General features: G+C 42.8%; 1 protein-coding gene across 7 annotated transcripts in view; it reads left to right on the forward strand.

Annotated features, from left to right (window-relative positions):
• The first annotated feature begins 332 nt into the window (after positions 1 to 332).
• The window catches only part of pcm1 (pericentriolar material 1), a 64,733-nt gene continuing 48,480 nt past the window's right edge, over positions 333 to 16,585 (forward strand). For 5 of the 7 annotated variants that reach the window (XM_042342278.1, XM_042342269.1, XM_007892808.2 and 2 more), the window contains exons 1-8: positions 333 to 447; positions 1,866 to 1,933; positions 2,973 to 3,020; positions 3,840 to 3,969; positions 9,116 to 9,229; positions 10,854 to 11,099; positions 13,659 to 13,925; positions 16,311 to 16,481. In XM_042342278.1, coding sequence (XP_042198212.1) covers positions 9,125 to 9,229; positions 10,854 to 11,099; positions 13,659 to 13,925; positions 16,311 to 16,481 — 789 coding nt within the window. In that variant the 5' untranslated portion in view covers positions 333 to 447; positions 1,866 to 1,933; positions 2,973 to 3,020; positions 3,840 to 3,969; positions 9,116 to 9,124. The other 2 variants (XM_007892810.2, XM_007892809.2) reach the window with 2 other exon arrangements.

Here is a 16,585-nt window from a genome sequence, read left to right on the forward strand (position 1 = left end):
GGGAGAGAGGTGGCGAGCGACCCAGAGAAACTGAGAGACGAGGGACAAGGTGGAGCCGGTGGAGCGGGTTCGGGGGAGTTATGGGGGTGTCAGAGGGCGTGAAAGGAATTTGAAGTGAAAGCCTATGCAGTGAAGGTGTGAGTTAACACCTGCACTGATGGCGGTGATGATCTCCAGCCTCACCTCAGACACGAGCCTTGGTGACACGTGACACCCGGTGCGTTTGCGGATTGGCGGGACGCGCAGGCGCGGTGCAGGCGGCGGCGGCGGCGGCGGAGGAGCGCGCAGGCGCAGTGCTGTCGGCGGAGGCGGAGGAGCGCGCAGGCGCAGTGCTGTCGGCGGTTGGCGGTTGCCGAGGGCGGAGCGCGCTCACGCTGGACGGGCGTCGAGAAAATACCGGCGCCTGGAGCGGCCCCGCGGACAGGACAGCGCGGAGACTCCCACCGAGTGAGAGAGGGAGAGGGAGGGAGGGAGGCCGGCCGGTGCATGTGGTGTGTCAGGTCGGGTGGGCCCGGCCCGGCCCGCGCGGCCCGGCATCAGCTTTGGGGTGAAGAAGGGGGTTGAAGGAGAAACCATCCGCCAAGTGAAGGGGGCGGGAACCGCGTAACGCAGCAGCTGACAGCGCTGTATCCCGAAGCGCTCAGGAGCTAGTCCCTCTGTGAAGTGACCACTGGCCACTCGCTGCTCGTGGACGGAAGGGGGCGCAGGCGGTTGCCCCCTGAGCCCCGGCGGTTGCCCCCTGAGCCCCGGCGGTTGCCCCCTGAGCCCCGGCGGTTGCCCCCTGGGTGTGGGTGGCTGCCCACAGGGTTCCAGTGGTTGCTATTGGGGTTCAGGCGGTTGCCCCCTGAGCCCCGGCGGTTGCCCCCTGAGCCCCGGCGGTTGCCCCCTGGGTGTGGGTGGCTGCCCACAGGGTTCCAGTGGTTGCTATTGGGGTTCAGGAGGTTGCCCACTGGGCCCAGGCGGTTGCTCCTGGGTATAGTCTGTTGCCAGGTGAACCCGTGCCATTGCCCTCAGGGCCTCAACCCACCACCTTCTCCCTCGATCCCCTCCACACCCAACTGCTGACCACTGGACTGCCCCCCTCTGCCTCCTGCTGGCAGATACATGCAGCCTGTCCCTCTCCCCCGGCGCCTCCCCCGTAAAACTTCTGTATTCGTCCTCCTCAAAAAAATTACTTGATCCAATTTCGCCAACTCCTGGCCCATTTCAGACTCGCCCTTCCTCTCTAAAGCCCTGGATTGCGTTGCTCCCACCCAGCTTCACTCACACCTTTCCGTCCACTCCCTGCTCGAGCCCCTAAAGCTGGTTTCCTCTGTGCCCACAGAACTGAGACTGCACTCAGTTACAAATGTTTTCTTTCTTTCTGCCATCAAGGCTCCTTCTGCCTCTCTGCTGTGTTCAACATAGACCTCCGCTATCACTTTCCTCCCTTATCCAATCAATGGGACCCCATTCACCTACTTGAGAGAGTCCTACTTGACCCACTGTTATCACTTTGTCTCCTCCAATGGCTTCTCCAACCTGTGCATTGTCAACTGCAATTCTATCCTCAGACCCCTTCTTTTTCTCATTTACATGTTCCCTCTTGGTGATATCATCCGCACACATGGGATCAACTTCCATATGTATGTGGATTTTAGGCCAACTTTTATTTTTCCACCTCTTGCTGCAACCCAAAATCCACCAATGTTCTGTCCACCTTCAATCAGGTTGGGAAGACATAAAACCCACTCCTCCTCCCCCATTCATTTTCGTGCTTTGCTGTGTTTTTAAAAATGTTTTTGAAGAGATGTAAAAGTGACTTTATTTAAATTTCCCAGCCATTATATTTAAAATAGGAATGAGCTGAATTTGATTTGTTCCAGGTGTCATTGTGTGCAACATCAGTACAATTAATGCTTCCTGACACTCTGTTTATACAACACATTTGATGGTAGGAACAAACTTTTGTGTATATTTTTGGTTCAGCCTAAGTGGTATATAGTATATTTGAGTTCCTCCATGGAGTTCTAGCGTATTGGTTAGAGACTTGCTTCGCAAGCGAGAGTAACTGGGTTTGATTCCTGGCGAAACCTTAGGCAGGTTTCCTTACTTCACCTGCCTCTGTTTACCCAGCAGTATGTAGGAACCCGTTTGTTAGACGATTGGCGGATCACATTTCCAGGGGTAATAATCCCTTCAAAAGAATAAATAAATAAAAATAGTAATTTGGTCAATCAATCTACGACTGTTTGTGGGACACTGTTGTGTGCAATTGGCTGTTGCATTTTCCCCACAAGATATACAGTCAATTCACTTTCCAGGTATATTCTGTGAAGTGCTTTGAGACGTCTCAACGATGTGATAAGGCGCTATATCAAGTGCAAGAATTATTACGTAACTTGTAGAAGGACAACAGAAAGGTATAATTTATTAGAAAATATAATACATTGCCATCCAGTGGTAAGATAGAGTATTACAACTTATTTTGCCCTATTTTTAACAGAAGAGTATAATAACAATTGCATTTATATAAAGCCTTTCACGTTGCGAGGACACTCCGAGGTACTGGACAGTTGAGGCTTTTCAGCGCAGGTGGAGTTGTACTCTCCCCCCTACCTCTCCAACCTCCTGAGCTCCTACCATCCTGTTCGCTCCCTCCACTCAGCGGGCTCTGGCTTGCTTCACGTCCCCCGCCTTGCTCGCCCCACTAACAGCAGACGGACCTTACGCCACTCTGCACCCACCCTCTGGAACTCCATCCCACAGTCCCTCCATCTCGCCCCCTCCCTCGCCACCTTCAAGACCCACCTCAAGACCCTCCTCTTCGACCGTGCTTTCGATCTCCCCGCTTCCCACCCTGCCCCCCCCCCCCTCCTCCCCCACCCTGACCCTCAGCTCGGGTCTGAAACTCTGTCCAGCGACTTGGGACGTCCTCCCGACGTGAAAGGTGCTATACAAATGTAATTTTGTTGTTGTTGTTGTGCTGGCAGGATGAAAGATAACCGAAGGCGTGGACAAAGAGACGGATCTTGAAGGAGGTGAGGGAAAGGGCAAGGCGATAGAACTACAGGATGGAGTTCCAGAGAGTAGGGGTGGATAGGCTGAAAACCTACCTCCTGATAGTGGGGCAGGTAGGACGAGGGACATGAAGCAAGCCAGTGCTTGAGGAATGGAGGGAGTGGGCAGGTTGATTAGATTTCAAAATTATAAAAATTGCAGAGGTAGAATTGAGCAAGACTGGAGGGATTTAAAAGTGAGACAAGGTTCTTGAACTCAGTCCTCTGAGGGATGGGAAGCTATTGGAGCTGGGCAAGGATGGGGATTGTATACTTGCGGAGCCTAGTGCATGAGAGGACATGAACTGCAAAGTTCTGGATGGTCTGCAGCTTGTGGAGGGAAGAGTTGGGAAGTCCAGCAAGCAGAGAGTTGACATAATATACCCTGGATATGTTGAATGTATAGAGAAGCCTTTCGGTAGCCAAAGTCGAGAAGTAATGGCAGTGATGGGCAATATGTGGAGTCCTGTAACTGAGTGGTTAGAGCACTTGCCTCACAAGCGAGAGGACTTGGGTTCTGTTCCCGGGCAGGGCGAAATGGTAGGCAAGTTTCCTTACTCCACACGCTTCTGTTTACCTAGCAGTAAGTAGGAACCCGGTTGTTAGTCGATTGGCAGATCGCTTTTCAGGGGGTAATAAAAAAAGTCACTCAATCCACGACTGTTTATGGGATACTGCTGCCATGTATTGCCCACACAATACAGTCAATTCACTTTATAGTGTATTCTGTGAAGTGCAAAGACGTGATAAGACACTATATCAAATGCAAGGATTATTACTATGATTATTATTATGTTGCAGAGGTGGAGGAAAGCTGAACAGGGCAGAGAACGGATGTGGAAATTAAACGGCAGTTGAGAGTTGAAGGTTCCACACTGGCGCTGTGAGGTGGAGGCTGCATTCGTGTAGATTGATGTTATTGGTTCCTGAGGTGAGATGACTACTGCATTATGAAACTGTTTTAGGCACATAAATATAAAAACAGTCAAAACTTTTTCATCCACATTTATGACAGGATTTTCAGTAATGGACAGACATTTACCTCAGCAACCAGACTATTACCAAGAAATATGATAAACTATCTGGTTCAAATAGCTGCTAGCTTTAACAGCCAAATAGTTACTAACATTGCTCTTTGCTGTTTCTTAACCCTGAGCACCCTGAGGGCAAAACATTGTATCACAGGTTTTTCTGATTCTGAAGGATGTTTCGTTACTGTAGTACGTCTCTGCTCGACCTCCTGGCATGATGGATGAACACTACTTATTCTTTGCTCGTCATTAAACTTGTTTGGACCACCTGCCGAACATTGCATTTGGAGAAAATGGTATTCAACCACTTTCCTTGCAGATCTGTTTCTTCATGCATTGTTAGTTGAGTGCATGATTTTTTGTGGTGAACACTGCTGTCATCCTGATGTTCCACTTCAATAATGAATACCTTTCATTTCCTCTACAATATTAATTTTCTGATCAGCATGTCTGGATTCTTCTTGCCGTTTCAAAAAAATCATTTTCTCCATGCTAAGATTTTAATAATAATAATAATCCTTGCGTTTGATATGGCGCCTTATCAAGTCTTCGAGATGTCTCAAATTGCTTCACAGAGTATATTGTAAAGTGAATTGACTGTGTATTTTGTGAACAAAATGCGGCAGCCATTTACGCACAGCAGTGTCTCACAAACAGTCATGGATTGAGTGACAATTTATTATTTTTTTTAAGGAATTATTACCCCCAGAAAAGTGATCCGCCAATCCACTAACAACCGGGTTCCGACTTACTGCTAGGTAAACAGGCGTGTGGAGTAAGGAAGCTTGGCCAACATTTCACCCTCCCGGGAATTGAACCCAAGTCTCTCCTTGCGAGGCGTGTGTTCCAACCACTACAGGACTCCACAATCCTAGTCAAGTAGAAATAGGAATCTCGAATTAGATACTCCCGACCTAAACTGTGATTATTGCTGCCGAGCTCTGCTTAGTTGGTTTAACTCCCAAGGGTTGTGATTTATTGGTGCTACTAATCAGAAAATTCTGCAGTAGCTGAATGCTTTGGTTGACAAATAGAACCATAGACATATACAGCACAGAAGGTGTCTATTTGGTCCATCGTGCCTGCACCTGGCTCTTCTGCACCTCTCCTTAATCCCATTCTCCAGCCTGTTCACTGTATACTTCTTTATTTCTCCTTTTCAGAGAAACTGCATAAAGTATTTTAACAATTAGGGCCTGGACAACTATGTTGCAAGAATAAACGATTTGAAGAAAAGAATATTTCAGAAAATCATGATTTTGTGCTACAAGTTCTTAGAGAGCAGCTACAATTTTGATTTCGTCTCTTATTCCTCTACAAATTTTGTTGAGTCAGCCTGACTTGGTTAGTAGCACTTTTGCTTCTGAGTAAGAAGTTTGTGGGTTAAAGCTGCACATCTCATATTGTTTATGGCAGGGTGGTCCAATCTTTTGGGCAGGATCCCCTACTTGCGGGCTGCATAAGCAATATTTTGTGTTTCCCTTCCAAAAACATTTACACAGCACCTTGTTCATGTTGGACATCTTGACACTGTCGGCTGGGCACCTTAGCTGGAGGTGGGAGCCGAGAGAGGTGGGATGGGGAAGGGAAAAGGTGACAGAAAGCGTGGTCATAGAGTTAGCTTGTAATGTGCCTTAAAAGAGGGGAGGGAGGGATTCTGAGGGACTTCAGGAATGGAACTCCAGAGAGAGGGCACGTTACTCTGTGTCTGCCCTCGATCCCCCTTGGTGGGAAACTGATCGTCGGTCCTGTTAGTGAACCACGAAACACTGCCTTCAATTCCCCTTTCTCTCTCGGCTCTCCCCCCTCTCCCTCATTCTTCTTCTCCCTCAATCACTCTCTCTACCCTCTCTTACGTACTCTTTCACACACACTCTCTTCTCTCACACGTTCTCTCAATTTCTCTCTCACTCCCCTTCTCACACCCTCTCACATTCTCTCTTCCCTCTCCCACTCCATCTCCCCTTCTCAATCACTCTCTCCCTCTATCCCTCTCTCTCAATCTCTCTTCCTTCCCCCCTCACATAATCTCTCTCTCACTCCCCTTTCTTACCTCTCTTTCACACACATACTACACACATACTATCTCCCCACTCTTCCTCCCCCCTCACTCTCACACTCACACTCTTTCCCACCCCCCCACTCTCACATTCCCCCTCTCTCAATCTCTGCTCTCTTCCTCTCTTGCTTCCGCCCCCCATCACAGTCTCTTTCTCCTCCTTTCTTACTTCTCTTTCACACTCATACTATCTCCCCCTTCCCCATCCCTCCTCCACTCCTCCCCCACTAGAGACTGTAAGCTCAAAATCCTGACACAGGACACACCTGCTTTAACATATAACCTTCTGAGTCAAAAATACTACCGACTGAGTCAGTCTTAAATATTATAAAATCATTTAAATTATTAGAGGTTCTTTGTTTTGTTGGGTACACACATGTGTAATGTTCTGCTATTCTAAATAAGTGAAACTTAAGTCTGAAACAATGTTTTTTGCAATCGCTATGTGCAGAATTCTACCAGTTAATTTAAATATAAATAATATTTGTATGTGTTTGTATGGTAAACCACCGCATTGCACAGGATTGGTATTCTGAAACAAAAGTGGTCACATTTCCCAATATGTTAAGTTTACTCTCTACAGGTTATTTTTGTCTCATGCCCCCTTGTGAGGCTCATTGGAAGGAAAAAAACAGCAAGCTCTATGGACCAAATTACCTGTTGCTATGCTGTAATACTCTATGATTTTACAGGTTAAAATTTATACTTTCAAATATTTGGAATGAACGATCAGAATTGTAATTTATATTGAGCATTTCACAGATGGAGAAATAAACCCTATGTCTGTGGGTTCGGATCTGATCCAACTCCCCCCCAACAATTTTTTTTTGAAAAACTGAACCAGTTTCTGGGAAAATCAATGATCCGTAGAGAGGAGCAGTTGAGTGCATAATAAAAAAAGCGAAGTTGTTCCGGGTGTGAATGTGAATAACCGGCAGAGCGATGCTGGTGGTCGCAGTGTTTGATCTCCGGGTGGTGGAGGCGGTGGCACTACCCGGAAGTTTGCCTCAGGTTCAGCCTGAAATGGTGGCGGGCGGCGGCGGCGGCTACTGCGCCTGCGTGCACCGCCCCCCCCACCCCCCCCTCTTCCGGTTCCGTCTCTATGGTTTCAGTAACGGCTCCATTAGCGGAGGCGAGGAGTTACTGGTCACGGTTGTGGGGTTAACGCGGGAGAAGCCCCGCAAAGCCCGGCAACTGGAGGCCGCTCGGCCGCGACCGTTACTGGCTCTCAGTCACACACACAGAGAGAGAGGGCGGCGGCGAGTGACGGACGAGCTGTGACCGGGGATCCATTCCTCTCGATGTTGGCGGCTGCGCTGCCCCCGTTACGCAGGTACCAGTTGGGCTGAGGGAGGGAGTCCGGGGGCCCGCGGGGCCGCTTCTCAACGGCTTTGTCGGTCCGCCTTCTGTGCGAGGGCCCGGGTTTGTCGGCGGGAGGGCGGGTTCGCTGTCGCCCAGTGCTCCCGCCGCCGCCGCTCAGGCGGGAGCCGCGCTTTGGCCTCGGCCCCACACGGGCGGTTTGGGGAAAGGTCTTGTTCTGCTTTCCGCGCCCTCCCGCTCCAAACTGTCCCAAACTCCACCGTGTTGGGAAAAACATACTTCCTTCCATTGGATTCTTTCCCGTGACAATTCATCCTTCGATGCTTAATAATAATAATAATAATAATAATAAACCCTGCATTTGATACAGCGCTTTTCACCTCTTCGAGACGTCTCAAAGTGCTTTTTGTGAACTTTCATTTTACTGCGCTCTGATTTAGTCCGAAGCCAATGGTGTGAATTGAACGTCTCGTACTTGTTTTTACGATTGAGAGTCGGGTTGTCAACGACGACCGAAACCCCGGCCCCGGAATGTTGATTAATTTTTACTTGTTTTTTAAAACAAACCGCGAGTTAAAAGTTTACGGGATATGTAACGTAGCATCACGTCGGGATGTGTGAAGGATATTTGCGTAGTAATAGTAAACCCTGCATTTGATATCGCGCTTTTCACCTCTTCGAGACGTCTCAAAGTGCTTTTTGTGAACTTTCATGTGACTCTGGTCTGGTTCAGTTAGAAGACGTCTCAAAGCACTTCGCAGAATACACTGTGAAGTGAATTGACCGTATATTTGTGGGCGAAACGCAGCAGCCAATTGCACACAGCAATGTCCCACAAACAGTCATGGATTGAAGTGACCAGTTTAATTGTTTTGTTTTTCTTGAAGGATTATTATTATTATTAATACTACATGATAAATGCAGTGGCAAAACATCATTATAATAGGGTATTGTCACCCCTGAAAACCGGGAAACTTTTTCATGATTGTATAAACATGATGTGAATTATGTTCCCCCCCCCCACCCCCCGCTGTTCAAGCAAGGTGGTTTAGAATCTGCTCTTTCGTTTTACAATTTGATCTTAGCAACTACTGGAAATCCATTTGCTGTTTGTAAATAATACTTAATATTGCATTTCCTTTTTAAGAAGAGATTAGTATGTGAAACCTGCAGGTATAAAAACGTTTGAGAAGATGCGATACTTAAAAAAAAAGGAGAGTTCATTGATTCGGATGATTTAGTAATAGTATCCGTGAAGATATGTATTTAACGCAGCAAAATTGCTAATTAAAGAATATGAAGGTTGAGAAAGAAACCTGGAAAGCAACTTACATGTGACTACTGAATGTATAATTTTTTCAACTCCTCATATTATAATAAGAATAATCCTTGCATTTGATACAGCGCCTTATCATGTCTTCGCAATGTCTCAATGCGCATCACACAATATTCTGTAAAGTGAATTGGCTGTATATTTTGGGGGCAAAACCCACAAGATACTCTTTGAGTTTTCAGCATATGAAAATGCTGGTCAATGAAAAGTTTTATAATAGATTCCAATTTTTAATATCTAATGCAGAATGTTTCTGATGGTATTAGAATATGCTGTAATGATATTGTACTCGCCTGTTAAATATAAAAACTGAAATACTGACTTTGATATTTAGTGAACAAAGATGGCGACAGGAGGCGCTCCCTTGTTTGAAGAAGGCATTGAAGGGCAAGACTTGCCCAACCGTACTGTGAACAGTGGAAGTCTCGATGATCGACTTAATAACAGGGTAAGATAGAATTATTTTATTAGGGGTTTAAAAAAATTTAGGTTAATGTTAAATTAGTGAAACTTTTATGAATCTGTAGTGATGTAGAAATTGTATTAGGCTACTTATTTTTTTCAGGACTTTAAATCTACTGAATTGAAATATCTAAATAAATGCAATCTGTTTAATGTTTTAGGTTGATGGCCTTTTGTCAGAACTGAACTGACAAAAGGTTATCGACCTGAAATGTTAACTCACTTTCCTCTCTTCATAGATGCTGCCTGACCTGCTGAGTTCTCCCAGCAACTTCTATGTTTATTTTAGGACAATACTCCAATGTTACAGTATGTTGCTTGTTGGCATATTCTCTTTCTTTGCAACATCAAGGTCTTGATAAAATCTGTACGTAGAACATGATGAATAATTGTAAAACTTGCCAGTCAGAATCACTAAAATCAATTTCAGTTCTATTGTGCTCCAGGTAGCTCAACTCTCTTAGTTTGGACTTTAGCTTGTAGGGTGGAGGACATGTCTTGCTGCTCCATGTCTTGAAGAATTAGAAGGATCTTTTAGCTGTAACCAATACTTTCAGTTGCTGAAGATCAGCTTGACTTTGTTAGGCATGTCTCATCTGAATCTGTGGCATCCCGTTAACTCCATGGGACACATCGTGGCGCATTTGAGAGCTTCTCTCATGACTCGTAAGTGGAATTATGTTTTGGAACATTGCTCTGGACATAATATGCAGTAGATCCTTTTATTACATAGTGGTGAAGAGAGCCCCATAAACTCTCAAACAGAGCTTGGATGGGGCACAATCGTTGACCTGTGCAATGCACAGAGCTTCCTGCGCATGGCCAGCTTTCTGTGCGACAAAATGGCGATTTTCTGGGTTCAGGTCACTGCTGATATCACTTCTTCCACGTTCATAATGTGCAGGGAATTACTTCAGTAGAGACCCAATCATCTTTTTTAGTATTGAGAAGTTAAAATGATCTACTTCTGTGTGGTTAGATCGCCACTGACTTATTTAAGTGAACTGGCCGGCTTATTGACCGCATTTTCACGCCAGTTTTATTCAAAAGCAATCCTGAATTCTAACTAAACATAATGAAGTTTCACTGTTATTAGTAGTAACTGAGTATTTTTATAACTGAAATAATTAACTTAAAAGAGTTTATTTCAGTAGAGTTTGTAATGTTGAATATTCTTCAGCTGCAATGAATTTTTTGTTGTAGCAAGAATTTTTCTTTTTGAATCCTGCAATCCTGTCTGCGGAGACGAGGTGCAAGAGCAAGGTATAAATCCTTTACTGAACTGCTGCAGCTCAGTCATTGTGTAACAATCTTATCCACTAATGGCTATTATGAATATTCCAGGGTCTGTTGCTCTGAAATGGAAAATTGATCTGTTTAAAGTTTTCGTATCTTATGTTTTAACTCTGTTTGCAATTTCAAAAAGTATAAAATACTTTTAATGGAGTTCTTCAAATAATCTCAGGTGTCTTTTTCTAAAGGAAATTGAAACATTTCATAATATGTTTTTGATTTTTCTAAATATCAATGGTGCTACCATTTTAAAAATCCAGCGTGTTGTAAAGGGCCAAGGTCAAAGAGATGGAACATATATGTCCTATTTTTCACAGGATTGGGGTCTTCAGTATAAGAAAGCGAATCGATCATCTGAGAAGAACAAGAAAAAGCTAAGTGCAGGCAGTGAAAGCCGACTTACAAATGATATCTCTCCTGAATCCTCTCCCGGGGTTGGGCGCCGTAGGACAAAAACTCCAAAGACTTATCCACCCACAAAGCATCCATCTCAGTTTTCTGTTCCGGACTCTGCAGAGTTTGAGAGGCTCAAGCAGCGAATAAACTTCAGTGATTTAGATGAGGTATGTAAATGTAAGCTTTTTTTGGAGGTTTTATTTTGGTAGTTATTTTATCAACTGTTCGAAATGTTAGTGACTGATATCGTTTAAACAATTTGTGTATTTTAAATTATTTTAAAAAATGAATATATGATATAGTAAACTTATTTGTACAATGGGGTTTTCCAATTGAATTCCTAGTTTTGAGAAGTTGAACTAGCCTAAGGCTTAGTTGGGGTCTTGCCAGTTTGAGTTTGCTTTCACTTTGAGAATCAAGGTAGTAAAAAGATAGATTGTGCTAGATTGATGCAAATTCTTTTCTAAAAATGAAAAAAAGAAGGAATTATGCATGCAATAATCAGAATTAACATTCAATAATTTTTATTAATGGAAATGTGTTCTATTAAGGTAGTAATAAAGCTACAGAAATGTCAGAAGTAACATTTTTTGCCATGAGTTGAAAACCTACAAAATCATCTTTCCTGAAAAGTAATGCGTTTGCACGTACCTAAGTAGTTAAGACCAGTTACTGTATTAATTCAGTAATATTGTCAGCTTGTATCTACAGTGTAGAAATGGGAGGTGTGCTGCACTTGCCCAATCGTGCTCAGGTGACTTGTATTCCTTGGCCCAAGACAATTGGGAATGCTGCCAGGAGCTTTACAAATAAAATTAGCATCAGATTTTGGAAGCTGTTAAAATAACGTTGCTATAAAAAAANTTACAATGATTGACTTGTGCCAAAATTTTGAAAAAGTTATTCAGGATAGATTATAATGAATAGATTAAAAAACAGATTGTATTTCATTGCCTTCTTGTGGGTACATATTTTAGGTATTGTGTTCGCAGGGCTCATCGGGCTGACAAGAGTGAATTTCATGAAAGTGACTTTGCTTGGCATGATTTTCAGTCATGGATGTTGATTGGAAGGTGTCCAAACCTGTAAACTTCAGTAACCATCTGGGAATTGATAAGTTGGTTCTGACTTGGACTTTCCACAGTTGGAAAGTTTACATATCTTCTTGTAATTCCATAATTTCTTGTGTAAATGTGTGTAATGATTTACACCCATCACACCATCGATTTTAGGATCCTCACACTTGTTTTCAAATCCCTTCATGCCCTGGTATCTCCCTACCTCTCTGACCTGCTTACCCCCCAACCCACTACCTGCTGCATCCGCTTAACAGGTTCCAGCCTTCTGCGTGTCCTTCATGCCCTCCGTTCCACCATCAGTAACTGCACTTTCAACCACTACGCCCTGAAATTCTGGAACACTCTTCCTGTATCCCTCTGTCTTGCCCCATCCTTCCTTCTTTAGCGAGCTGTATTGCCCTGCGACAATTGGGAAGAACATTTTTAAAGTTTCAGCAACTGAAACTCTTTCAACACGTGGTCATTGACAGTCTTAGAGTGTAGCAAGACAGTAATACAGGATAGAAGATGGCAAAAAACACACAAAATATTTGTTACAAGCAACGATTCATTGAAATCGTGTACATTTTTGAAGTCTATTATATGCAGACTGAAGGAGGAAATAAGTTTTCAGGCGAGCAGTTTTTAGTCCAGTGGATTTGCATGGTTTTGACCTAACCACTGCTGAATACCCAGTTGATTATCATTCCGGAAATATTCAAAAAGCAAAATGCCAACTCTGCAGCTCATGTCCTCTCCCGCATTAGGCCCCATCACCCTCACCCGGTTCCACTGGCTTCTCATCCCCCAGAGGATAGTTCAAAATCCTTGTCCTCAAATTCAAAGCTCTCCACAAGCTTCTCCTTCCTACCTCTACGACCTGCTAACCCCATATCAACTTCTCCGCTACCTCCGCTCAGTAGACTGTGGCCTGTTCCACCATCGGAGGTCAGGCTTTAGCTTCTCTGCCTCCACGCTTTGAAACTCCATCCCACATTCCTTTTACCTCACTCCCTCCCTTGCCTCCTTCAAGGTGCGTCTCAAAAACCTCTTCGGGCACCCTCCATGATCCCAACCCCCAGCATGGGTCCAAATCGGTGACTGTCCAGCGTCTTGGGATGTCCTCCTGACATGAAAGGCGCTATACAAGTGTAATTTTGCATTGTATGCTAAATCTTAAAACTGCTAACTGTTCTCTTCATGTGAAATTTGTGAAGAAACCATTGGTGAAGGGTTTATACATCCACAAAATATGCAGTCAATTCACTTTACAGTATATTCTGTGAAGCGCTTTGAGTTGTGTAGAAGATTCTATATCAAATTGAAGGATTATTATTATTCATTGCTTCAAAGTGTACATGGTACAAAATCTACATTTAACCAGAAATCTAAATTAATTTTATAATAATAACCCTTGTATTTAATATAGAGTCTTATCGTGTCGTTGAGACGTCTCAAAGTGCTTCACAGAATATATTATCTGTATTTTGTGAGCAATTATAATTTAAATTGACTAATTTAAGGGAACACTTGATTAATTCTGTTCAATAACTCTTAGATTACTTGATGACTGACTCGGCTATAAAGGAAACAATAGAAATGCAGATACATCATATTATAGTTTTTTTTAACACTGAATGCATATTGATTGTAACATTTGTTGGTTAGCGGAGCATTGGGAGTGATTCTCATGGTCGAGCGACTGCTGCTAACAACCAACGTCCACCTGTTGAAAATAGGAAGCCATTCAACTTTCTCCAACAGCAGATTAACAGCAATAAAAGCAAAGCACCCATGTTAAGTCCACGAAGCAGAGAAACGAGAACTACTGCTCAAAGACTGGATTTGTTTGTTTCTGTAACCAAGGATTCATTGCAAATTGATCAGCTCTCGCTTGCAGATGAAAGAGGAGAACCTGCTATAGAGAGCAGTCAGGTATGATATTTCAGTGGTTTAATTAAAAGTTTAATCTTAGTTTCTCTTGGCTAATAATAATAATCCTTGCATTTGTGATAGTTTGTTATTTGTGCATTTGCCCACAAATATACAATCAATTCACTTTGCAGCATATTCTGAAACATTTTGAGACGTCTAGAAGACGTGAAAAGCGCTATACCAAATGCAAGGATTATTAGTGCAGTGCTTTTCATTTCATGACTGTAAATGTAGGTAAACGAGGCAACCTAAGTAATGTAAATAGTGTATATTTTCTTTTGACTGGGTGATGAAGTAATACAAATAAATTAGTTTGATTAAAACATTAATTCTACAGTTGTAAAGTGTCTCAGAATAAATTGTGAATTATTGAATATCATAATCCTTGTATTTGAAACTGCCTATAAAGTCAATGTTTCTAAGTGCTTCACAGGTATTTGCTGTAAAAGTGCAATGACTATGTGTTTGTAGGTGAATGCCAACCAGTTTGTGCACAGCAATATCCTACATACAGTGATTATAAGTAAATTACTTTTTTGTAGGGGGGTGTTGGCCAGGACACTTGGAGAAACTTTCTTCAGTTTTCAACCAGTGTGGTCCACCTGGATAGGCAGATGAGACTAGTTTAAAATCTGAAGAACAAAATTTCTGGCGATGCATTGCTCTCCAGCACTTCATCAATTGGCACCAGGCTTACATCAGCATCGTGAGGTTACAGTACAGGTTCACACTCCAGTGAACTTGTACTATGACCTCAAAACCCTGATATAGGGCTGGTGCCAGTTGGTGCTTAATTCTGGGTGTATTTCTGCTGTGGATTCATAACTCTGGGGGGACTCTGCCCAATCTTATTTCATTGAGCAGACAGCAGAGAGATTGCTTTCAGTGTGAGATGGATTAACTCTTAGAGTGCAGAGAAGAAAAGTCTAATTCACTGTCCTACACAAAAAAAACACAGGAAGTTAATTTGTAAATGTCATTTCAGGCAACAATGTGAATAAGATCTATCATTGATGCATACCTCCTTTCATTTTTGGAAATGATTTGATAAGCTAATTCACTGGTGCAAGCTTTAGCAGAATGAGTTTTTTTCCACTTTACATTAACTTAAATTCCGTGAGTGTAACTTTGGGGAGAACTGAAAACCAAAAATCTAGGAGCTTTGTAAAAAGAGATTAACATTTGGAAGAACAGATGTACTGAAAGGCATCTGATGCTCAATTTTACTCTGAATCTTTTCTATGAAATGTTTGCTGAAATAAGTACTCACAAAGCTCCAAAACACATTTTAAACTAAATTCGTAAAGTAGACACATCAAAGGTGATGCGGGAACTCTTGAGTAAATGTTCATTAATAATTGTAAAGCAGTGATACCACTTTACATGTATTCCTTTTGTACAACAACAAAATTACATTTCTGAAACTCCAAGATGGCTGTGAAACTATGTGCCTTACAAGGATAAAGTTTCTATCCTCTTGTATTTGGTAATTATCAGCATAAGATGTTTTTATGAAGCATTGTTCCCTTGCATTTTCTATTCTCTTCTCTCTTTTGCACCCAAGCTTATCAAATTTCCACAGTATTTCCTTATAGGGGTTAACTTATTCTTCAGGGAGGACAAGATGCACAACTTAGTTTGGCAGTTTCTGATTGTAAGATAATAGATTTAATTTAGCATTTGTACAACTGTGTGCCAACTATGCCCTGCTAATTGAGGTGGTCGAGACCGAATCCATGTCGGCTTTCAAGAGGTAACTGGTGGGCTATCTAAAAAGGAATAATTTGCAGGTATATATATATAATGAACAATAAATAATTCTTACGTTTGGAATTGCACCTTTGACGTCGGAAGGACATCCCAAACCGCTTCTCTGGATATTCTCTAAAGTGCAGAGATTGTGTGTGTAGGTGAATGCGGCAGTCCATTTGAACACAGCAATGTCCCACAAATATCCATGAAGTGAATGATCAATCTTATTTGGGAGATTGTTGGTCCAAATTGCAGAAAAGGCATGTAAATTGCGCTGAATGGATGTCTCTTTCAAAGCCAGTATAGATGTGGTGGGCTGAATCGCCATCTTCTGTGCTGTAAATTTAAATTCAAGTGTGCATATATATATATTTTTAATAAATAAATCAGTGATGTGGAACAGACTGCAGCTGAGTGTCTTTGTCAAGCTGTTTCTTAGATAATGTATGGCAATTGATTTAGGGTTGACTGTAATTCAGTCAGTCACAGATATCTAGTAGAAAGAGGCAGGTGGTTAAGGTAATTGTTCCTTGACATCAATGTGTTAGAAGATTGACCATGATGAATAAAACCAACAAAAAATATCACACAACTCCTTTTAAGATATACTTATGTTTGGATTTTGACAAATAGATTGTAAGCAGACTTATTCAGATTCGTGATTATATCTGCAAAGCTCGTTCCATGCGAGATGATCTTATGGAGAAAAATGAAAGATCTGCTAATGTGGAGCGTCTGTCTCAGCTGATAGAACATCTAAAAGAACAGGAAAAGTCTTACATGAAATTTTTGCAGAAGATGCTGGTATGTTTGCTTTTTAAAAAATGTGTATACTTTTCACAATGAAGGCAAAGAGTTCCCACATTGCCTGTACAGCCTGATTTCACCTATTTGTATATGGGTTACAG

Source organism: Callorhinchus milii, unplaced genomic scaffold (assembly GCF_018977255.1).
Source record: "Callorhinchus milii isolate IMCB2004 unplaced genomic scaffold, IMCB_Cmil_1.0 Scaffold1, whole genome shotgun sequence".
In the NCBI taxonomy this organism is placed as follows: domain Eukaryota; kingdom Metazoa; phylum Chordata; class Chondrichthyes; order Chimaeriformes; family Callorhinchidae; genus Callorhinchus; species Callorhinchus milii.